A 25,160-nucleotide genomic window follows, 5' to 3' on the forward strand; every position below is an offset into this window, starting at 1 on the left:
AGGCCATGGGCTAGGCAGACCAAAGGAGCAGAGAAGGCATGTTTTCAATCACAGTGCAATAAGTAATTTTGTTGTTTCTTTTAGAGAAGGATTTTTATAAAATGGAAAGGGGGAAGGGATTTCTCAAACAGAAAAGGATAAAATAAAGAATATGATCTGGCCTGGAATGATTCTTCAGACCACTACCAGCAAAATACTGGAGTGGATTGAATATATTAAAATATTGTTGAAATACTGGTGTTGAATTGTATTCTAAGGATATTGTTTCTTTAAGTAAGCTATCTTCTGCCTAAATGGTTTCCACTTGGCAGTTCTGCTAATAAAGTCTCTGTATCATTGTAAGTCCCTATGTGTTCACAACTACTGTAGGTATTTTGAATTTCACTTTAGAGGAGCAACTACACTTAGCCAACTAAGCCAAATTATTTTGCATGTTATGCCAAAGGTCTACTTCACTTGAAGTGGTTTTCTCTAATACTAATGAAATGAAAACACAGACTGTAGGCTACATCTGAATAAAATAAATGCTTTTTTTTTTTTTCCTGAGAGCTTTCTCACTTGAAGTACAGACTGCCTTATTCACAGATGCCAAAGCAAGTAAATTCCACGCTCAAGCAGTGAGGGCTCTTAGCAGTTCCTGTAGTTGGGAAGGTGCTGGAGGAGTATTGTTAAGACATGGTAATCTGAAAAAAAGATGGGCTTTGATTGCAATGTAAATCTAGCTCAAAACTGACTTTTCACTACTATTTTTTTTCTGTACACCCAGTACTGAATCCATGTTGTCTTTGGTACTGTTCCTGAGGTCCCACTGCCTCTCACATCTTGAAGGAAGAAGAGAGCTGCTGCTGCGGGCCTTGGTGTAGACAACCAGTTGAAAGACCAGATATTCTGTATGTACACACAAACAAACATGTACGTAGCTCATTAGAACAGCTTTGATGTACCTTCTGTGTGAGCTGGAGGGTCAGCGCGCAGCCATGTGAAGGGAGGCCTGGCAGAAATGGTTCAATAGGTGGGCAACCTCCTTCCTTCAGAGCTGGGTCTCCGCAGAGCATCTCTTCACCTGCAGTTCCCCGCTGGCTTTCACCACAGGCCTTAGCTACGGCATAGTGGTGCCTGTAAAACTCCTGGGATCTCTGCTTGCGCAGAAATGAGAGGTGCATTCAGCAGGAGTTTTGCATTTCATGTAAAAATGGAACAAAAGCCCACCTGAAGCGTAGGGGCTTGATAAAATGGTCTTCTCCTTGCTCTCTTCTTTTCCCACGTGCCTTCCCATGAGTAGGCCTTTGGGCAGGCACTGGCCAAACCGGCAAGGAACGCCCTTTCCGAATTGCCCCATGCCGATTAATTCATTAATTGTGGTGTTGGCATAAACAACCCTCGAAGAGGGCCGCAGCCGCCCTGCCTCGGCCTTAAGCGCGTCCGGGCGGCCGCTCCGCGGGCCGGGCACGAGGCCGGCTCCGCGATCCGCGCCGTGTTTCGCAGGCGACCGGCAGCGCCCCTCTGCGCGGGCTGCGCTGTACTATTTGAGGCGGGCGCGGGTGGAAGAACACGGCGGTGCCATCCGCCCCGCCAGGGCCCGGCGGCGCAGGGATTCGGGCCGCGGTGCTGAGGCCGCCTGTCAGTCAGCGCGGCGGCAGCGGGACGCGGCCGGCAGAAGGCGGTGAGCGGAGTAGGAGCGGTTAACGGAGCCGGGGCGCGGCGAGGGAAGAAGCGAAGAGAGAAAAAAATAATATATATATATATAAGCAGCGAGCTGCGTTTCTTCTCAACGGCAGGAAAAGGCTATTTCACGAACGGCTCCCTCTCCCCCAGCCGGCTGCGATGCTGCTAGCCACCGTGCTGCCCTGGACGTTGTTTTTGCTCGGAGCCGCAGGTACGGCCGGGGCGGTGGGGCGCGGCCCGCGGCTGGGGCGAACAATGGGGTCGGGCGGACCCCGCTGCCGCCGGGCTTGGGGCGGGAGGGAGGGAGGGGGAGACAGCCCGTGGTGGGGTCCCCCCCTCCCAGCCGCGCCCGGTGTGCGTGACGGGGTGGATGGTTGGTGCACATTGTTCGCTGTCGTGGGAGCCAGGGGGGGAAGATGGCTCGAATTTGACAGGAGACAGTGGAGGGGGGCGGAGCGGGTTAGGTGAGAAAGGTGTGAGCGAGCGGCTGCTTCTCTGCGCTCCGGTGCTGCTGTCCGCTGGGTGCGACAGGAGGAATCGCCCCCTTCCCGCGGGCGGGGGGTTCGGTGTGCTGTGTGACTCCCAGACAATGGAGCTGGGGAGCCGGGAGCGAGCGAAGCGGGGAGGATGCTACGTGCGCTGTGTTAATGGTGTCGCCGTGCGAGGAGGCGGTGGATTTTCGTTGTCGCGTCGGCTTCATTGTGGATACTGAGGATGCTACGCAGCGCTGTCCGCCCACCCCCTCCGCTCCCGCCCGTCCGCCCTCCTTCTTGCAAGCGGTGCATGTGCGGGGCAGGAATTGCAGCGAGCGCGGGGAGCGAAGCGATGCGATTGCAATTAAAGGCGGGGGTTAGAGAGCAGCTGTAAAAAAAAAAAAAAAAAAGCGGAGGGGAACAGGCTGGCTGGCTGCGGGGCGGGGGCGCGGGCCGCGCGCCGCTGCCATGGAGGGAGCGGCAGCCGGGGAGGGGGACGGGGGGGGACGAGGGGAAGGGGCGGCGGCGGCCAATCGGGAGCGGGCGGCCCCGGGCGGGAGCGGCTCTGGGGGGCTGGGGTCGGCAGCGTCCGGGCTGGGCGCCTCACCTGCCCGCGGGCGGGCCGCTCGCCCCGGGAGGCGGCGGGCCGGGCTGCTTGGGCGCGGTGACGGCCGCACCTGTGCTGGCACCGCCCCCTCCGCCGGCGAGGCCGCCGCCCGCCCCGCCGCGCCCCCCGTGCCGCCCTCCCGCGCTCTGCGCTGTCCCCGTCCGCGTTCAGTAGGCAGCGTTCCCCAAGCCTTCTGCGCCTGTCGCTGTTCCCTCCCTGCCCTGTCCTCTCCTCATCAACCGCTTCCCCCCTCCTCCTCCTCTGCGAGCATCGTGGCCTAAGGCACCCGCACTGATTGTCCCTGCTGTCTTTACCTCAAAACTGCCACTGCCGTTACTTCTTCAGCCCCTTCTCAGCATTTCGTAACTAGTTCCTGATCGCTGTTGCTATCTCCGTAAAGCTCATGCCCTCTCCAGACCCCTGCTCTCTCGGGGTAGCTCCTGTACCCGTTTCCGTGTCCTTGCAGTGTACCTCGGTACTCATGGCCATCGCTGCTACTACAGACCTCGCTGCACAGCTGCTCTTCACCCCTCGCTTCTCTGCTGTCCTTAACTACCGTAACTCCTCACCGCCTCCTTCCCAAACTGACGTTTCCTGACCTCCTTAATAATTACTTCTGCTGCAGCTCTGTCTACTGGCATAGTAACAACTGCTATCTTGTGGCTCAATTCCAGCTCCCATCATGGCGGCCCATTGCCACCAGTGTGCTCAAGTCTGTTGCCAAATCAAGCCACCTGTTTAACATCAGCACAACACCCATTCTTAATGACATGCGGTTCTCCCTTGTCATAAGCAGTACTATAGAGCTTGTCTTTATTATAATTAAAAAAAAATCACTGCTTATTAGGGGATGTATGTAGTAAATAAGGAGGGGTTATCTTTCCGTTTCCAGCACTGTGCTTTGCCATAGCCAGCTCTGCATCTGGCTCAGCCACGCCCTCTAATCACCATCTCTGCATACATTCTTGATCTCAACCATTATAAGATGCCAGACTACTATCTGTGATTCCTTTGCTGTTGCCTCTCTGACACATTCACACAGGCTTTCTCAGCTGTGGGAGGGGAGAATAAAGCATTTTTTTCCAGGGGAAATAGATGGGAGTAAGCAAAGAAAAATTATCTGCATATCATCTGTTGCCCCACTTAAATACATGTTTATCCAATAATAGTGCTTATGAATGCATAGAATGCCTAGGGAGCTGCACAGCTGGAACCAGACTGTGAAATCAGCATAAAGTGGGGAACACAAAAACTAAATAAAATATTAGAAAGCTAGAACAAAGCAGCAGCACTGTTTGTGGTAAAAGCAGCACCCAGCGCATCAGTTATGCTTTCCGTGCTAAAGGATGCTTCGGTCTGCTAAAGCTTGTACCTTCCTTTTTTTTTTTTTTTTTGCCAGCTGACCCCACCACAATCTGTAGTGGGAGGAGAAAGGCTATTGCTTTGGAAGCTATGATGCTGAAGGAGATGTCAGTGAAAGAGGGGGAGCAGCTACAATGATGCTAGTAAAGAAACTCTAACTACAGCTTTAGAGAAGCTGAAATGTAAGAGGAGGCAATAGATAGATGCTTTTTAGTAAATAATCTCTGAAGAGACTGTTGTCTGAGCAATAGTTATGTGGTAGGCTCAGAACAAAAGCATGCCTTTTAGAATAATTCCATGTTTTGTATGTATTTCTGTGGACTGTGATAGTGATGATTTCTTTAATCTACTATTAAATGAAAACATTCTCTTATAATTTAGAAGCTGATTTATAGACACAGCGGATGGTTCATCTCCTTTCATTTACATCCTGAGAACTATGGTTTCTTAAATAATGGAGAGTATTTTGTATAAAATTTATCCTCTTGACATATGAACTTGAAAAGTCCTGACTTGACTGCTGGATTTATTTTTTGAGGTGAGGCCTTTTCTTTGAGGTTTGGTTTTTTGTTTGGGTTTTTTTAGGACGTTTAATATAATCATAATTTAATGAATACTCAGTTTTTAAGTATTAAATATTGTGGCTGCTCTCCAGATTGACAGTGCTTTCACTTTGCTTGGCTCATCTCCAGAGATGTATTTTAAGGATAGACTTTTCTGCCATTGGTTATAAGTGATTGGTGTCTTGCTGATGTAGAATGGCATGGGTTTTGAGGAGTTTTGTTTGATTTGAGTTTGTTTTTTAGGGGGTAATGCCATGAGTTTGCCTTGACTGGCTGGCAGGAAAGCAGAACCAATTGATGAGGGAGGAGGAGGGGATACTGCATCTGCTGCCGTCAGTCTGGAAGGCACAGGAAAATAGCTTTAGTAAGAGACAAAAGCACACTTTATCTTCTCATTTAAAAGGACGTCCTGCATTTTTACTCATTATTTAACACACTTGGTCATACTGTTTATATAGAGAATACACAGTTCTAGGTTTTTTTTTTGGTTTGTTTTCTTCTGTGGCTCTTGAAGCACTGGTTTTGCATGGCAGTATACTTCAGTGTGATTTGATCTGTCACTAACAATTCCGTTGTACTCTAACTCACACTTGCAAATAGAAGGGCAGATATTATGAACTTCCCAAAACGCCTGTGTAAGCAGGCTGAGAGAAGCTATCTTCTTTGGAAGCGTCTATCGTAGCTTTTATGCAGGGAACTATCGGAAAAATTCAAGTAGGGACTGTTACAGTATTTTTCAAGTGCAATGAAAAGATGCTGTTCTCGCAATTTTGTACCCTCAGGAAGATCTGAAGTGTGAGATAAAGCAAGTAAAGCATCTCAGCTGTAAATATGAAAGTTTGAAAACAATCGGGAAACAAAATTGTGGTGTTTGTCTTCCTACAGTAGCTTTCTATAACAGGGAGAAAGTCTGAGAGTAACTTGGCTGAGGTGTGTCTGTATAGAGAACTACAGCTCCCAGGCATCTCCGCTTTCCTAAACGGCGTCCTTTGCGCATGTTTTCCTAGAACTTGATGTGTCGGTTCTCATCCCAGCACTCTCAAGTTTTGGAGGGGAAAAAACAGCCACCAGGCAAATACTTTGAGACATAAAAAAAGCAGAAGCAAATTTGAAGGTCAGATCTGTGCTGGCTCTGGCTTCTTTTGTTTAGGAAAACACATTACCATCATTTAAAGCCCTTGCTGATGCAAAGGGATGTAAATTAGGTAGGTTTGGCGGTAGTGCCATTATGCCCTTTCAGTTCATGGTGTTGAAATGCAGCTTCCCCACTGCAGCTGCTCATTAGGAACATTGCCGTTTGAAGTTACCATGAGAGCCAAGTGTCGAGCTTTCAGGCCTTCTGATACATTAAGTGTCTGAGGCAGTCACTACTAAGTCCCGGAATTAGATTTTTCTGTGCTTTTTAGTTTACGATGTAGGTGCCTAAAGAAAATGGAATAGGTAAACATAAAGGATAAACTTCAGATTAAAATAATTTTTTTTCACTTACAGTTCAAGTGCAATAGCTTCCACTGTGTCTGTCTAAGGTGATGATGGGAAGGCAGATAACTGCTATCCGTACAATGAATCATACCTGCAGCTTCTAGACCTCCCAAGGATAAATGAAAGAAAAGCTTGTGCCAAAACATGTTGAGGTGTACAGGGTAGATGATGACGTATTTGAAAATTATCCAGGCTACCTGACACCTTCAGTTATAGCATTTTTTTGACCTTGATATGGGCTTTGGCATCTGAGATTGCTTTTGTTTTGTCACAAGCAGTGCGTAATTTACAGGTAATTTAGCAAAACTTTTTTTTTGTACAAATGTAGAACATCAATAGCCTTAGTCCTGATAAGATCAGGATAAGATCAGATCTGCTGATGGAAAAGCTGATTTTTGGGGAATAGCTAACTTCAGTTTATCCTACTAAAGTGCAATTGCTAAGCATTATGATACCAGAGTCCTTCTCTGAAGAAGGAGCGAGTGTGGAGTATCTTCACGTAGTACTGTGCTTAATAGCTGGATGAGTTATTCAGATTCTTAAGCCATCACACTTAAAAAGTCAATAATTAGTATGGATATCTAGTAAGCATTTAGAACTGCATATTTGCAACATAAAAAGGGAGCTGTGTTATGTTTGAAGAAAATAAGATGCTTGTGCCTGAAGACTAATGTCTCAACTTTTTACTGTATGTTCAAAATTAGATCTCAGGCTTAAAAATAAGGGAGAGAGATTTTCAGCTGAAGCCTACTGTTGTTCACTTTTTCTACAGTGCAGGTTCTGTGTTTCTTCCGTGTTCAGATAACTAAGATACTACCGGTCCATAAGGCTCTTGACTGTCCATGGAAGTTGGTGGTGAACTTGGCATCAGTTGGCTTAAAGCCAGGTCACAGAGGGACCCCGAACCAGGGACTGTCAGAAACTGATCCTACAGCTATTTCTGCTAGCAATTTGTAATGGCTGGGATGAAGTCCTATATCTGTAAACCTGATGCAAGAAAATTAAGTTTAGGCTAGAGACAGTAATGTGATATGTGCTGTAGTTGATCCTTTAGCTATTTGCATCCTAGATCTTATGACAAGTCAGCTACAGAGATTTGCAGGGTGTGTTGTGAAAACCGGGAGTTGTCTGATTTAGTGCAAACTTGGTAGAATGATGTGGAAAATTTGGAAATCCATTGAAATGGTTGATTTCTTAGAATGGAGAGACCATTTGTTTTATTTTGAATTAAAACAAGTATCTGTCACTTTATCAGGCTATTGTTTGCCAGGACAGAATCTGTATTAAAAAAAACTCTTGAGTATTTTAAGTGTTAGTCTGTCTTATAAAGTCTTGAATAAGAATATTTTCTTTATGGCTAAGTTTTTAAGATTACTACAACAACTATGTCTTTGTAAATCAAAATAGATACTTTTCACAATTGGATTTTAAAAGTATGCAAGACAGGTTAATTTTCTTAAAATCTGTCTGCTCAGCACTGGTGAGGCCACCCTGTCCAATTCTGGGCTCCTCAGTACAAAAAAATTAGACTTACTGGAGAGAGCCCAGTGAAGAGCCACAAAGATGGTGAAGGGACTGGAGGATCTTTTGTATGAGGAGAGGCTGAGACACTTTAGCCTGGGAAAGAGAAGACTTAAGAGGATCTTAATCAATATGGATAAATACCTCATGGAAGGGAATCAATAAGTAAGCTCGGCTTTCCTTAGCAATGCCCAGTGACAGGACAAGAGACAATAAGCACAAATGAGAGTACAGGAAATCTTGTCCAAACAAGGAAACAGAACAAAACCCTTTCTTTTATTGTGAAGGTGGTGGTTGAATCGTGGAACAGGTTACCCAGAGAGATTGTGGATCCTCTGTCCACAGAGGCATCAAAACCCATCTGGAGAGGCTCCTGGGTAACCTGTTGTAGCTGCCCCCGCTGTGTTTGACTAGACGGTCTAAAGAAGTCCCTTCCAACCTCAATGATTCTGTGATTTTAGTACAACTACTACTATAAAAGTAGTTATAATAGATGCTTATTTAAAGATTTAGTTTACTACTTCATTTTTTGTTTGTATTAGCAATATGTATCAACTTTGAAATCTTTAAAGTAAACAAGAAAGTTAGTTGTAGGTTACTAGTTTATATTTAATAATAATTTACCATGTTGGTTGACTTGAAATGCCTTTCCAAAGATGGGAAAGGGAGTGTTTAAACCTGTGTGAAAAAGCTGGGAAGTGTGTGAAATAAAGGGTTAGAATAAGAAATGAGGCAGTTAACATATTTGAACTGCATTTTAAGCTCATTTTGAGCAGAGTACAGTACATCAACTCTTGAAATAAAAAGTCCTCAGGAGAGCCCTGAGTTGTACACAGAAAGTGTAGTTCACCAGGTGATAAATTATGAAAAATAGAGATAGAAAATCGGTATCTCCAAATCTGAATGGACTTTTCCAAATGTTTCATGTATTGTATCTCTTGTCCCGAAAGCAACTATATACAAAAAAAACCTCTTTAAATGTTACTGGCTGGAATATATTCATACAGAAGTTAGTTAATTGTCACAGAAATTAGTTTACAATATTGTGAACTTTCTTGTTTTATTTAAAAAAAACCCTCTTTTTAAAAAAAAGTGCAGTTGTTTACAGTGGGGTTTAAATGCAGTCTTTTTAACATGGCGATTGATATACATTAAGGATTCCAAAATTTAAATCCTGGTTTTTTTTTTTTTTTTTCAGTGCCTTCATAGCTAGGATATTCAAGGCTGCATTTAAATATGATACAAAAGATGAACAGCCGATTTGGTGGTGTTTACACAATATTGGCAAATTGGTCTTAATGTGTGGTATTATTGCATAATCTTATGTTTAAAATAAACACTGGAAGTAATTGAAGAAACCTCGGAATTTGGAAATGCTTGTTGGTGGTTCTTCACATCCCACTAAAAAGCAGGCTGTCTTTGCATATTAATCACTCTTTCAAAGGAAGTTTGCCTTATTTGCATTGTGCATGCACTGAGGAGTCCCATAGTGTGCCTGAGAAAAAAAAGGGGGGGAACTGGAATTGTTGTTCTCAAAAGGGTTTTTATTCCATTCAAGTGGAAAGACTGAATGCAGGAGAATTAGCGCAGTGTTTTGTGGAAGAACAGTCCCATTTGGTCATTGCATTTCATGTGGAGCGTCCTGGCTTGTAAGGAGTCTGATCACTGGGGCTAGGGTTAAGAGGGGAGTGACTCATCCTTGTGTGGTGTAGTCCGCAGGATGCAGGATACTCTCAATTAAATGTACAAATACTCCGTGGATTATCAGGTGATTAGGATTGAAAATTAAATATTGGTGAAATTGTAGTGTTTGCTTCTTATAAACACAGCGGGCAAAACTCTAGGCCTTGATACCTTTGTAAAACATGTGGAAGATGTAAAGATTTGGGACATTTTCAGGTTGCGTAAGTTTTGGGATAACAAGATTTCTTAGACCTGCATCACTCCTGGTAATGTGGTTTTATGTTAGTTCAGCTGTTACTTTGGAGCAGCGTGAGGTGACAGGTTAATGGGTCTTGCTATCTCTGTACTTTCTGTTCTGGCTGCAAATCCAGAAAAGGTGAGCTTTTCTGCTACTTTTATGTTGTCTACACAAGGAAGGTGTCTGACAGCGTCAAAAAAAAAAAAATCAAGTTTTTATTCTGAGATTTTGAAACATTAACTTTAGGGAATGGTGGAGATGTTTCAATGAGTGGTAACAGTGAAACGATTTTGCTTGGTATCCTAGATGAGAAGTAGTACAGGTAAAACATCTATCTATATGTGTGTTTGTGTATATAGAGAGTACACTAGAGTGGGAATCTTATTTTGAAAGGCAGAGTGAGTAAGAGGAGTGGCCTGCAAATTGAGCCTGTGATTGTGGTGGTTATGAGTAGCATTATCAACAGTTTGTGTTGTTAAGTACAGATGAAACCTAATCTGTTACTGTGCTTCTGCTGAAGGTGACATCTGTTGGAGGGAGAAACTGCAACTCAGACAACTAATATAACCGCTGTACTTCCGAAACCCAAAGATGTTATCATAGGTTTGTGTTTAATCAATACTACTGAGCTCTACTGTTTCCTGAAGTCCTTGGTATCTTTTTTTTTTTATTTGCTTATCCTTGTGTTATCAACTACTTCGGCATATTTTCTTACACTGAAATAACGTCATTTTGTTCTGCTAGGAAAATATCAGATAGTTTCCTTTTAATGTGAAATTTACAGGGTTTCAAGTGGAGTAATGTAAACCAATAAGAGTTTTAGACGCGGTTATCCTGTGAACTAAAGACAGCAGAAAAATCTTAAGTGTTGATGTTCTGACTGGGGTAAGATTGATTTTGAACTTGAAAAAGTCTTTCCAGAAATTAATTGCAGGAACAGAGCTTTTGGTGTTTTTATTGTTGCCACCTGTAATACCAAAAGATATCATCTTAGCTGAACAACGAGTGGCGGATTTTGTTGTTGTGAACATGAGGAATTTTTGTGTAAATTTGATAATGCTGTTAATGCAAGAAGACAGGAAGAGCAATCTTCTGATAAGCTCAACCATTGTAACTAAAATACAAAAACGTGTGAAAGTTTGATGTATGTGTGCAAGTGCATATAATCTAGGGTTGCAATGGAAAGATTTTCATAATGTAGCAAAGCTTCGCTTGTATGTCATTTTGGTTACCATGTCTACAGGCAGAAGGAAGAAAACCCCAAACCATCTATGCAATACACTTTCCATTGCTTTGCACACTTATTTGCTTCGTATATTCTACAAAGCACCCTGCACTTCCAGTGTTTAGAGGTTAAGTGTAATAGCAAATAATATATACAACTAATGTTGATGTTTTATTTCCCTCTGTGATCCATTTTAGTGACAGCTGCCTTCATATGTCGTCTTTGAATTGTTGTGCAAGCTGTGGCACTGTTACGATAAAACAATGCACTTACACAGTGCACTCCTGTATGTACTTTGAAAGCCTTATAAAGAACCCTTTTAAAAAATGTCTCTCTAGCTGTGGGTATAAATAACACTTATCAATGTGCTTAAAACATTCATTTTGTGCCGTTCAGGATCTAGCATACAAAATGCATGCTCACAGTATTGGATAATTATAATTTTTCAAGGACTTCATTTTGTGTTTTTGAATATGTTAATATTGAGAGAAACAGTCATCAGACACTTGTGTATACCATTTTAGAAAAATATAATCAACAGCTGCTTGTCCAAATAACTTATTAAATTATTATAAGCTTGCAAAATTCAAAAGAAGAGAGTACTGTAACCACATTTCTGTTCTAGTGTTTTCAAGAGATAATCTCTTAGAAGTATAACATGCTTTTAGGGGTTGTGAACAGGCATAAAGAATTTCCCGTAGTCCCTGAAATCCTTTTGGAATTTAATCTCTTCATGATCTGCGGGATGCAACTTGAAGGCGTTTAGCAGTTATTATATACTCCCTGTGATTGGTATTTGTTAGAAAAATACAGGCATATTGGAATACTATTAAGAAAATAATATGTGTATATGTATTTATTATGGACTTCGTCTGCAAGAACTAACAGATACTAAGAAAGTCGTCGTAAGTGAAAAATCTTAATGAATAATATGAAGAGGTATTAATCCTGTTTAGCTTTTCTCCTGATTGTCATCACTAGAATTTTGGGTGGTCATTTCTGTGTCCTTTCTGTGATGACTGAACTGTACCTAGATACACACCTTGTTTCAGATCTGTAAAGTTGTCTTCAGCTCGCTAGCATTTTTCTTGTTCTAGCTTTTGTCTTTTATTCACAGCTGGATATGTCTACAAGAAAGAACACTGTTTCTGTCTGTCTCTCAGTTCTGTGGCGATGGCTTGTTTATTATTGTAGGGATTCTGTATCTACAGTTTAAAAGCTGATTGACTGCAGAATTTGTTTCAGCCTTGGTTTTTAAGCTTGAGTTTTGCTTAAGAAAACTCACTGGCCTGAAGAAGAGGAATGGCATATGGAATAGAGATTTAATTTAACATGGATTCACTTCCCAACTTTGCCGTTATTTTTTTGTGGATGGACTTTGGCCAGTCAGCTCTATCGCTTTTCTCTATTTCTCTGGAAAATGAATGTTTAAAAAAACACTTAATTTGTACAAGGAAATTTAGAGTAGTTTCTGCTTTTTGGACAAAAGTAGTACAAAGAATGAAGTGCCGCAGTGTATTGCTTGTGTTTATATGTGGGAAAATACTGTAATTTTCCACTTCAAGCTAGCATGAATGTTAGCTCTACATTAAGGCTATACTGTGAAATGTTTGTTTAATAGAATAAAAGTTATCTTGTCTAGGTGCTTGAAAATGGGTATTTCTGTTGGTGGGATGCTTTTATTCCTAGCAAAGAAGTGTGGTTTTTGTAGTCATGCTCTTGTTCAGTTTGCTTTTGCACAGTATTGCTACCAGGAGGTAAATCCTTCACTTCGGCATGCATGCAAAGCTGTTGCGCACATCAGTGACAGTCATGTAATAGCCAGGAAGGAACCTGTCTCACCTGTTCGGAGAGGCTGACTGGGGGATCATATCCAGTGGGCACCCTGTCGATATGGTTATCGTGGAAGGTTCAGAGTGGTTCCTTGAGTAAAGGAGAAAGTAAATCTGCAGACCGGCTAAAGACCCTGCTTTTCAAATAAGTGGGCATTCCCTATGAGTTGAAATGAGTTGCGATAATCTTTTACACCTGCTGAAAAAAATAGGGATATAATTGAAAGAGGAAAAAAGTAACCTTACGAGGAAGCATTTTTTTCCCACATAAGACCTGCCTTACTGCTCACAGTAAAACTAGTTTGACCTGCTGTTTCCAATAATGATTTGCTGTGGGTGGTTAGGAAAAAATACAGAAAACATATGTGTACAGTGATCTTTTCATTGCTAGATGCTCTCAGCTCTTTTTAACAGTAGTACTCTTAGTATTTAAAGCACTTAGTCTGTCAGCATCTCGTAGTATTTCACACTTACCTTCTGTTGTGTTGCAAGAACAGAAATCCTCCTCTTCACTTACCACTTGCAAATCCGAACATCATCACATAATGCATTAAACAAATTCGTACCTGTCTAATTTATTCTTTTACCCGGTCTCTCTGCCAGAAGCTAACTTGCGGTGGATTGAAGTGTTTTAATTATACTCTTTTCTTAAATACACATTTTCTGAAGCAGTTACATTTCCATTATTTTGCTCACTAGACGAATATTCAGGTTAAAAGGATGCCCTTTGTACTTGGAGCAAAAGCTGTTGAAACAATATCTGAAGTGTATTTACCTTGTATTTTTCCTGCACTCTACGCATAGTCACAGGGCAAACACACTTCAAATATTTCTCTTTTTATCAATAACGATGGCTTGCATTTGCTTATACAATGATAGTAGAAGCGAACTTGTTAGACACAAGCTTTGGGTTTTTTTTTGTGCTTGCATAATTTTGTTGCTAAAATAATAACTTATGGTAAATGAGAACTCTAAATGCTCTACTTTTCTCATAAAAGCAATAAATCAAAGCAATCCCTTTCTTTTTAATACGTACACTTAAGTTTCTGATAACCTGTCTCTCTGTTCTAGTTGCTGTCTACCTTTTGAAAATGGAATCCCCAAAGAAAAGACTGAATATGCCAATTATGTATAGATGAAAGTCCTAGTGTATTCTGATCTCAAAGCTTATTTTAGTGAAAAGAAACTGTCTGTGTATGGAGAATACCGAACAGATCTAGATCTAAATTAAATCACAAATCAAACGTGTGCCAAGTTGTTGACTGTTTTTGTTGTAGTTATCCATTAACTTTAAGATTCTGTTTTCTTGTGGCTTTGTAGCTAGCTGCAGTTACTGTGTCAGATTTTGAGAATTATTAATTCCATTTTCAGAAGCTTTTATGTATTTCTGTAGCTGTTTCTCATGAACCTGAATTGGTACACGTGAATAAGAATTGAGATAAAAATGGCAAATCCCACACTGACTTATTTTGTGTGTTAAGACTGAATTATTTATGCATTTCTGCAATGTCTTTTGTGTGCAAATGCAGTTGTGATTTATTATTTATTGGGACATATAGAAGTACCTGCAAGTGTTAAAAAATAAAGGATAAAGATATTTTCTTATCAGGTGAATGGTTTTATCTTATCTCCTTTTTCTTGAAGATTGCAGTGAGTAGTGGGACCAGAAGAGTTCAGTTGAAGTGGTGAGTGAAAGCAATGCTGCTGATTCCCTTGGAATTTAGCACTTTAAATGGATTAGAACTAAAAATATCTCTCCCTGACACCGGGTCAGATCTGGAAGCGTTTTAAAGTATCTGCATTTACATATTTGATATAAATTTTAAAAGATTTCTGCATTTGAGCTAAACAACAGCATTGTAAATGTGAGCTCTTTGGGAATTAGTTTTCTTATTGGAATATCTGAATGTTGGACTTAATTGTAAAATTAACATGTGTTTTGCTAAAATGGTAGCCCAGAGAGAAAGCATTTCAGAGAAAATGTAGTCATTGTTATATAAAGGATATGTGGAAGGCTTAACAAGAATTAACCTCTTTTTGTAACTTTGGGGAGACGTGGCATCTTTCAGCTTCCTGAGCATATCTTAATATTTCACATGTAACTGAGCATTGTGCTTACTCTTTGGAAGTACTTATTTCTGCACTGTGTTTGTGATCTTCTGTACCTTTGCAAAACGAGTACATTTTGAGGACATGAGCAAAGAATGCAGACCTTACACCAACCAAGAGGAATGGATGGTTGGTTACATGGGTGGTTCTTGAATGAATTACCATTATTTTTGCATTTCTCTACAAATAATTTCTTATCTTGCTCGTTAATTCTGGTGCCAACTAATTCCCCCATAGCTCCTATTTTTTTTTTTAAGTGACAGTGTGGCTTGAGAGGTTCTCCTGTTTGTAATCACATATAAACCAGAAATTATATTTTAAAAACGGAAAGCGAAATAATCATATTTGGTACTTATCTAAAACCCCAGAATTTCATTGCCACAAATTATAATCTTTGATTTAAATTGTAGTTTGTGCTCCCATTTTGTTTGGGCTGTGTTCAGTTTGTTATTCCTGAGACACTCCTGGTTGCTAGGGAAATGCCCTTGTAATTGCCTTCCATTTTTACAGGTGAGATCTGGTCTCGGTATCTTACAGGGTACTGTGGACAGCGTATCTAATACCAGATTCCTGTCTTGCTCTACAATTACAGGGAACTGGAAGTGAGTCCAGTGAAATGGGGGTAGCTTTGATTATGCTGCTACTTTATATATCATGTTAGACATTGCAAGACTACATTACATGATCTGATTTACTTTTTCCTCATTTGGGACATGGTACTTGCATACTGTAGGATGGTTTTGCACAGCTAGCCTTGGAAACTACGTCAAATTTTGAGATTTTTTTTCTTTTAAGAGTCAGTTGTTAAGAGAAGTAAGGCAAAAGATCTAGAATGGCTTGAAGTTTTCTTTGGCATTGTATTTCTTTCATGTCCTTCATGAAGAATGCTGGCTAAGCTTGATCACCTTGCTGTCCTCGTGTATTATGAACATGGGATAACGCCGCTGCTTTGTACATGTTTCACACCAATTCTGAACGTAAGCGTTAACAAAGATAATGTGCAGTGTTACAGTTAGGCTTGGCTTGCTCAGTCCACTGGGCATATAGCAATAATCCTAAATCTTAACGTAAGTCGAGAAGCTCACGTAAATGTTGCTTGAATTGACTCATGGATGGCTGGATTAATGGTAATAGATTTTACTTTCTTACAATAGATAAATGATCTTGCTGCCCTTGCAGATGAGCTGAAGCAGATAAATACATAATCACACAGTAATAGTATTATTTTTTAATAAGGTGCGATTATATTGTTATGTTAAACCTCCCTAGGCATTCTTATTTTCAAAACTGCTGGAGAAATAGTTATAAATCAGTAAAATATTTTTTTTTTCATTATACTGAATGTATCTGTTAATTTTTGGCCCACATTTATTGTAACTGCAGAGCTAGGCTGCATGCTCAGTAGCTAAAGACTTTCTGCTGATGTTGAAGACGTATATTGGTCTTCATTTGTTGCTTCTGCAGATTTCTAGAAGTTGAGGAAGACTGAAGTGCGTGTTATACTAACATATTTGACCAGCAGCATGCGCTGTAGGGAAGACCTATCGAGTTGTTTCTGCTTTCGTTTAATTTAGGTGTTTATAGAGGTCATAAATTAAAGGCAGTGCGGTAAAAGACAGGTGAGATTCGAAAGCTGTGGTGCCGGTTACCATTTTGAACTCCACTAGGTGGCACTGATCTATTGTGCTGTTGGTAACGTTGCTTTCTCTGGAAAAAACACCAAATGCAGTTTGTGAATTACAGTGGGAAATTTTCGCTTTTTGGAATAGGAAGCATAAATAAGATGATGAAGGTGAGTAATACTTACCTATTTATCTGGCGTATGCGTATATGGTATCCTTCATAACCCTGTGCTTTTGAAGTGGAGTGATGAACTGGGATAAGTCATTTGGATGGAATGAGTGATTCGTAAGCATATTTTTAAAATATTTAGAACTGGGAAGATGTATCAGAAGAAATACTTGCCTAGGTTTTTTTTATCCTCTTTGCATAAACATCCTCTGCTGATGTTAAAGACAAGAAGCTGGTCCAGTGGATTGGTACAGGCAGTGTTTGATGGACAGATGGGTTGTCCATAATCGTGTCTCAAAACATCTCAGCATTCAGAAGTTTGGTCTGAAAAGGAGAAGGAAAGGGTATTTCTGGTGGTTTCGGATCATACGACTCCTAGCTTTGGTTAGCATCAAAGTGATTTCAGTGTGATAGTGCTGAAGGGCATTGGATATTACATGAGCATATTTTATTCCAGCACTAAGGATAGAAGTGACCGGGACAGTTATTTTTGTAAAGTTGATGCACAAAGAGTTCGCAAGAAGGATCCTCTGAATCATGCTGAGCCAAGCTCTACGTGCACTGTACAAAGGTGACAGCCTAATCGGAGGAGCTAGGCTGGTATGTTCCCTTGCCATCCTTGAAAATATTGTTCTGAGAAGGACATTTGGAGTAGTCTTTGACTCAGTTGACCATTTTTGGCTTGCTGGGAAGAAATTTCCTTTTGCAGTTGGTAGGCTGTATAGATGAGATAGAGAACGTGGTCTGCAAAAGCTGTAGGTATTCCGCTGTTTACACTTGCGGCGGGATAGAAAATTAGCTCATTAGCTCAGTAGAGCTAGTATTTGAGAGCGTGTGGTAATGTAATCTCTCTTGTCTTTTGTTTCTGCATTGTCTGTGCCATCAAATACTGCCTTTGGTGTTGTAAATGCATGAGTCGCATATGGACCTTGGTTTCAAGCAGTAGGGGAGATTTTTAGGATGCTGTATGAGAACAAATTTTGAATAAGGCTTTGTTCTACCAAACAGCACTTTATTTTCTTCATCTAATCTTGTTTTCCATCAAGCTGAGGGGAATCTAGAAGCTCTGTTGACTTTGAATCCTGAACTGGTGGATGTTTTACTCTGGTGCTGCACAAGATAAATAGAGCTTCTCTTAGTATTTTTGTCTGAACTCAGGAGCTGTTGTGCGTACAGAGTATGTACAGCTCCATCTCCAATCTCTTTCCCTCCATGAAGTAAAGGCTACATATTTCCTGTGTCTTCCTGGCAAGTGGTAAGGGGTCTTCCAAAGAAAAAAGGCTCCCCATTTTGCCGTCGACAATATCTACTGTCTATCTGGCCAGTCTTTGAAGGGATGAAGTCTTTCAGGAGAACCTGGAGTCTCAGAGAGTTGTAAAATCTGATGCTAGATCTCAGCCACTTACCAGTATTGTAGATGTCGCATGGTTTATACTGTTGGGCGTCTGACCCTTCAGTTGTACTTTTGGAGCTGTGTGTACGACGTACACAGTTCAGTGAGTAGCTGCCCTGTTTCCCTGGGGGCTTGCTGTGCTGTTGGTCCAGGTCAATGCACTTTTCCAGCAGCTGGTGGCTTTGTCTCCCCCTGTCTGACGTGGGGTTTTTCCATAGTACTGAAAAATGAGTTTCACATCTGAAACCGGTTTTCAGGACCTCAAATCTTACTCCAGCGCCAGCCCGTTCTTTGCTTGAAGTTATTCCTGAGACAGTACAAGGGCAGGTTTAAAACCCAAATGACAAGACTTCAGAACTGGTATCGAGATGGTTGCACTGACAGTGGCTTACCCTGATGCAAGAGGGAGCTGAAATACATTTTTGTTTAGTTGGCAGTCTGCCTTCAGGCGTTTATGTTTTAAGTACCATGAAACAGTTTGATTTATGTGCTGATATTGTTCCTCTGGTTTAGGGTTTATGTGGGGGTGAGGTTTTTTTTTGTCTTAAACTGTAGACTCAGTTGTTAGTCTGGCTCCTAATACATAATTATAGTTATCTTTCACTAGGCATAGCACACTGATCTGTGTAGATGCCTTCCAGTGAAATGGACAGAGTTTTTTAAACACAGCTTCCCCCCTCCATGCCATTAATTTTTACATAAATTTATGCACTTTAAGAATTTAACTCTTTGTGAGGAGACAGTTAGTGATACATCATGGCTTTGAATTTTATGCTTGTCCAAGTGGTTCAGTTTTCATTTTTAATGTAGATTTTTTTCTAATGATGCAGGGATTTTCCTGTGAATCAAAATGACCTGAAGGTAAACACTGTAAAAATACCACAACATGCATAGTGTTTTCAGACAGCGTATAAAAGGTACGAGCTGCTAAATATTAATTCTTTGAATCTTATTCAGGCATACATTACCAAATAACAGTTTTACAGAATTTGTGAAAATATATTACCCTTCTGGATTATAATCAGTATATTTCCTAGTGACTTTTTTTTCAAGTGCCATTTTTTTTACAACTTCTGTACATTGTTTGATGCAAATCATTTAGGAATTTGAAGTTTTGATGTTACCATTCTAGATATGACTGTATAAGTGCGTTGTTAAATATTATCATGTCAACTGTGGCTACGAGTGCTTGGGAGTAGTCTCTATCTGTCCTCTGAGGCTGATGGGGACCGGATGCCTGCTGTTCTTTGGGCATATCACAAATCTAATTGTATATCAGCCTAAAAAGCAGAAATTTACTGAAGCGTATCTAGGTCTGTTTGATTTATTCTGTTGGGATAATCAATCAGGACTGATGACGGAGGTGGGTAGAGACATGAGGGGGACGAGGGGTATGAGGCCTGTTTTCCAGAACAGAAGGTGGAGTAGTAATTTATTATCTGACATTCTTTGAAAGCAGATGGAAAATACTATGCAAGCTTGCAAGGGAAAGAATTTTGGAGGCAGGCTTTGCATATGTCCTTCCTTCCTCTTTTTTGCATGCTTTGAAAAACAGAACAGTTAAGTCCTTCCTTGTTATTGAAAGTAAACTTGTGTGGTGTTGAGCTGAGTCCTGCCGTTGAGATGGATAGCATGTATAAAAAGTCCCCAGACAATCCAACCTGAATGTGTTAAATATATTGGAAAAGTGTAAATAAAATAATAATGACCAAGAAGTACAGTGAGCTCTGTGAGTTATGCATAGTTCTTCCAGTAGAATTTGCTTTTTTTTTTTTTAATGTCACACAGGGCATTGGCAAGGAACTCTGTACTGGAGATAATTGTCTTGTAAAGAAAGAGGAGTTGTTAAAGGCTGAAAATGCCTGCTATTTTTAAAAAAATGAACAGTTGAATAAATTGCACATAATCAGTAGGCAATGTATGTGCCCGTTTACAGTAATGGCACACTTGTGTACTGTGCTATGGTTTAGTTCTACTTGTTTGTGGCTTTTTTCAAGGTGGCTATTAGTTTAGACTTGATGCTTGTGTTAATTCCATCCTTGTATTTTACTTTTGTGACAACATGGAAGTTTATTGCTTTTTTTCTCTTTTTCCTTTAGTGAGTGTCAATGACAGGTCATTCTCATCCTCTGTAAATCAAAAGAACCTGGCCCTGGGTTTAACGTCATTGGTGTAATGGGGTGGTCTTCTATAGATGGAGTGCAGATAAGAGTATTTTTGCATGATGAATTTGTTCCTTGTGGCAAGTAAGGGCCCTCTGGGTGTCTGCCTTTGTCTTCAGACTGTCATAAGAGATTACAGAAGTTCCTAACGGCCACAAAATATACGGCTTGTACAGGAACAGCAGTAGCGTTTATGATTGACGCTAGTTACTCTGCCTGTGTCAGCTAGTGGCTTTTTCTACTGCAGAACTGGGCAAGAGTGGTGAAATCCTTCAGAAGGCATTTTGAAGTGTGGAATCAGATAGATGGTTACTTCACCTAAGTACTCTGGATACTCTGTGAGAGCATCTGTCCTGTTCCACTGATTAGGAAGCCTGAGGACCCTTGGCTCATAGTTCAAACTGCTGTGTTAGGTGATGTGAATACTTTTTAAAGTGTGCAACTTGGCAGAGTGGTCCCTTGGAGCACCTTGAGGCAAGAAATACTGCTTACAAAGTCATGTAGCTATAGAGAAGATAATACAAAGAATCAAGAGTCTTGTGATTGCTGGGCATGTGGAATTGCATCGGAAATATGTTTGACTTTGAGTTTTTGGTTTACAACTCTGGAGGCAACTTGGGTTAATTTTTGTTTGGTTTTGTTTTTTCCTTCTAATTAAAACAAAAAAAAATGCATTCTCATTTTAATGAAGGCTTCGATATCAACTACTTGTACTCTGTCATTCTTATTTACAGTGTATTTTTTCATTTGAGTGTTAATTTTAACCTCTGAATCTCTGACTTGCTCTTTCTGTTTTCTGTCATAAGAGGTCACATTTCCTTTTTTCTTCTTTCCTTTATTTCTTCCTCTCTTTCATGGAAAAAGTAGAAGAGGGGAAAGATGACAATGCAGTTATTTCTGGTTAAAAGCTATTGCTAAAGGCTAAAAGCCTTGCCTAATTCATTATAGATTACTGCTTTAGAATTAGAAAATTGTATTATAAATCGTGATGTCATTTCCAATTATTCAGATTCAAGCATAAAGTCACATATTCCCTTGAGCGCTTGCCCATTAGCAACAGCTGCATCATGTACTTTGATGTCTTGGAGAGACAGCCGGATCACTGTTCTAACTTCAAACTGCTTTTCCTTGCAGTTTTCTTTGTTTAGCGTTAAGTTTATGGTGTTGTATCAGATGCAAGGGAGAACCCTTGATATAAGTCTTTGGAAGAAAATTGCTGAGAAATTCTATCATTTAGACTTCAATACTGTGTCAGAATTTTAGCAGAGGTGCATTTTAAAAGTGGCAGACTTTTAGTGCTAATAAATTAATGAGATTAAAGGGAAAATTGTCTTTCTTGAAGGAGGAAAAAATCCAATTTGATTGAGAGGATGTTGTACTTTAGAGGGGAAAAACTAGTATAGATGGAGAGAGCTGAGAGGTTTCAGGAAAAGTTCTAATCAGTGACGTTGCTTGTGCTTAGAAAAAAAAAATCAGTTATTTCTGTCTGGTATTTCAGAGAATATGCACATGTTTTCCTGTGGTATTTTTTGAAGTGCACAGGCCAGAATGTGTGGAGAGAACTGACTAATTCACTCTTGATGTATGCATGTGAAGGGGGTCTTTCTATGCAGAAAATTGTTATTTCTTGCACTCAAAGTTAGATCCTTTAAAAGAACAGCAAGAAAACAGGAGATAATGGATCTATCAGTTAATTACATGTTTATAAGAAGGGGAAAGTAATTGCATCTGAGAGGGATAGGGAGGGGATAACAGAAGCACCATTACGGTGGTTTGAGTTAAGGTCTGGAGTTGGTGTAAAATAGCTCTCACTAAATGGTCTCATTACTTTCCTGTTATGTCCAGAAATTGTGGCAGATGTGTCCTGAAAACAAGACTCAGCAATAGGGGAATTTTAGGAAAAGCAGGGGAAATAGAGCAGGTGATTAAAAGTAAAACTCAAGTGAGACTTCAGTGATGCAAAGCATTGTATGCATTTTCTTGTTAATATAATGATCAGAGAAGTATCTGGTTTGTGGTTTTTTTAGTATGTTCATCAGCTTCTCACAGAAGATGATTTTACTCAAAAATTACTCTGAGAAAAACAGCAGATCACTCACTATGCTTTTTCAGTCATTAACTTCTTTTTAAATAATTGTTTATTGCTGTAATTGCAGCTTATTATCTCTGTTCTGATGAGGTAAAGGATTAGGATGTCCCGGGAGGTACTGGCTGATAACAAAATCACCTCGCATCTTAGTTCCAATTCAGAAACAGGCCTCCTGAGTGCATTTTTTAATGAGCTTACACAGTAGAAAGATAGTGTTCTTTACACAAACAATTACTAGCTTGTACTGTTTTGGAGTTCTCTGGACAGAATTTTTTGCTTGCTGTGGTAATTGTCATTTGGTTTTGGCTTTTTCTTCAATAGATAGAAAAGGAAAAAAAATAAGCAGCATACATATTTAATTAGTTGTGTAGTAGTGGTATAAAGTTTCCACTATATTGTCTCATACTTGAAACAGACTTTTGAGGAAGTACAATCAAAACAAGAATAAACAAGGCTTAGTGTTTTTCCCACAAGAGAAAAAAATGCTTCTCAACAAAAGCGAAATACCCTGTCATTTATGAGTCAGTACTGATTTTGGGAATACATTTGTTTGGACATGAAGTATGTATTGAATTATCTCTGGCTATTCTGGACATTTATAACTGTGCAGCTGCCTTGCATGTTACAGTGCTGATTGAAGGCAGAAATGTTGTAAGTATAATGCTTACTATCTGTCAGGTTCCTCTTGTATCTGGAGTTCTTGTCGTCGTCTCCACACACGGAAAGACAGACGTTCTGGTGGTCTGTTTTGTGTACAAGTATGGGGTCCTTTTAAAAAGGACGTTTGATTACCAAAGAAATGCAGCCAGGAGTTGGATCCTCCGTTCCTGTAAGCGTCAATGGCATGATGTTGTCCCGTGTCCTACCAAATGATTCTGAAGGCAGAGCTTTATTGACAGGACAAAGGTACCAGCCTGCTTGCCCTCGCCTATGGTTTGCCTTCACTGGTATAAGACTTAGAAGACACCTGGAGTCAGATGAGCGGTGGTTGTCTTTTCCTGTAGCTGCATTAAGCACAGTACCTATCAGCTTGAGTTATCAGGCCTACAGGTCTTGTTCCTATAGAGCCAATTTTGTCCCTGATTGTAATGGGAGAGGTGGGTTTTTTCCAAATATTCAATTAGCAAGCTTTGATTTTTATCTTTTTCTATTATATATCTTTAGCAGACAAATTCTGCCTACAATTGAGATTCTCTGACTCTACTAACTTATGCACCAAATACTTTCCCCGCCCCCCCCCCCCCCCCCCCCCGGTTTTATGGCAGCCTAAGTGAATATGCATTAAATAGAAGAATCTATCCCCAGATGTTAAGGCTAGGTGTTAAATTGATTTATGCTTCTGTCGTTCAAGTTCATATTTTTGTCTTCCTGTTCTGGCATCTGTCCGTGTTCCAAGATAGTTCCAATTGGAATGGTGTCTAATTCTTAAGCAGGAGTAGATTCATCTCAGCTGAATAGTACTGCTGACGTGGGTTTTCAGTTCTAGTTTCTTGTTTACATTTCTCGTGTACCATTGTATAAAACAATGGTATATTGAGCAAAATCTAAACTGTTTGTCCAGTTCAGCAATTTGAACACAAGAGAGGCCAGAGCTTTGTCATGGGCCTGTGAGTATGATCTACATACATACTTTTGCTTGAGATGCAGTGATATTCACTCTTTGTTTTGTACCTTTACTCTAGTGGCTGTTAAGCTGTGAGTGTGAACAGCCTCTGATTTACACTGTAAATAAAATATTTTCAGTTGGAAGGCATTTCTGTTCAAGGCTTGCAGTTCATGGCCAGGGACTAAATTAAGTTCTGACATAAAGTCCTAGTCTGTACTGGTGTTGCACTACCGTATCTAGCACATGAGCTGAGGATTTGAAGGGGCTTTGTACACGCAGGTAAATTGAGATTGCAGAAAATTTCTAGTCCTGAACTCTCCTGCTCCTGAAATACTCCCTTTATGATACTTTAGTGTCTTGTTTTTGTTCTTACAGATACTGTTTTTAATTAGAACAGAATGCATAGCATTCAGGGACAGGGTAGCCCCTGTGAGTGCTGCCTGCTGGGGAGTGGCAGTTAGAAGGATGGCTCAAAAACTCAGGGGGCATCTTTCTAGGAATTCTGTTTCTAAACAGTTCCACTCTGTTTAAAAGTGTGAGTCTGGATTTATAATTTGGTGACTATGTGGGCTCCTGCAATTCTGCTTTCGGACACACCTCCCCAGCCCCTAATACACCCTTAAGGCTTTTTGTCTTACTATAGCTTTGGATTTTTTTTTTTAATATTTTTTTTTCCTGTAAAAGGAGTAATACATTTATTATGAGTTATGAATTATCTCCTTCACATATTTTTGAAACTTTCCAGGAAGAGCAGCCTGGAAGTTCTTCATATTTTCCTTCTCACATAACGAATGTGTTAGCATGTGTCCAGATACATGGAAAATAACTGTATCTGTCATTGTCATATCAATTAAGCTCTGGGTGTTCTGCTTCATGTAAGATGTTATTAGCTGTGCTGAGTGTCTTTTGTAGAGTGTTTCTAATTGCCTCCAGTCATCATCTAATCTGTTTGTTTAAATAGAATTGTAATTCTACATAGTATTAGAAATCTCTATTAATATTTCTATGTATATTGTGTGCTTCCTGATTATTTTGTTTTTAACTTGACTAGCCTGAAAGAGGATGGTATTTACCAGAATGTCAGTAAGCTATTGGAATAGCATGGGTAAAAGAATTAAACCAGTCGTAACACTGACAGCTCCTCTTGTAGTTTGGGGAAAATAGACCTGGCTGGTAGTAATATATTTAAGCTTGATAGACTGAGGTTATTAAAGTGCAAGAGGTGACATGTAAAAGCATTAGTCAGAGGAAAATAATGAACAATGTGTAATTGTTTAAAAAAAAAATAAAATGCTTACAACTCCTACCTGGGTGATCTCAGTATGGAAGCCATACAGTCCAGAGTTTTATTAGCTGTTT

At 40.4% G+C, this 25,160-nt stretch overlaps 1 protein-coding gene across 6 annotated transcripts in view; it reads left to right on the forward strand.

Moving 5' to 3' along the window:
• The first annotated feature begins 1,620 nt into the window (after positions 1-1,620).
• Positions 1,621-25,160, forward strand: part of NCAM1 (neural cell adhesion molecule 1) — a 122,248-nt gene continuing 98,708 nt past the window's right edge. For 4 of the 6 annotated variants that reach the window (XM_086766080.1, XM_086766084.1, XM_086766082.1 and 1 more), the window contains exon 1: positions 1,624-1,876. In XM_086766080.1, the coding sequence (XP_086622206.1) occupies positions 1,825-1,876 (52 nt within the window). In that variant the 5' untranslated portion in view covers positions 1,624-1,824. Of the gene's footprint in view, positions 1,877-25,160 lie in introns of all 6 variants that reach the window. The other 2 variants (XM_086766078.1, XM_086766079.1) reach the window with 2 other exon arrangements.

The sequence above is a fragment of the Chlamydotis macqueenii genome, chromosome 24, assembly GCF_036417535.1.
Source record: "Chlamydotis macqueenii isolate bChlMac1 chromosome 24, bChlMac1.mat, whole genome shotgun sequence".
NCBI classification, from domain to species: Eukaryota; Metazoa; Chordata; class Aves; order Otidiformes; family Otididae; genus Chlamydotis; species Chlamydotis macqueenii.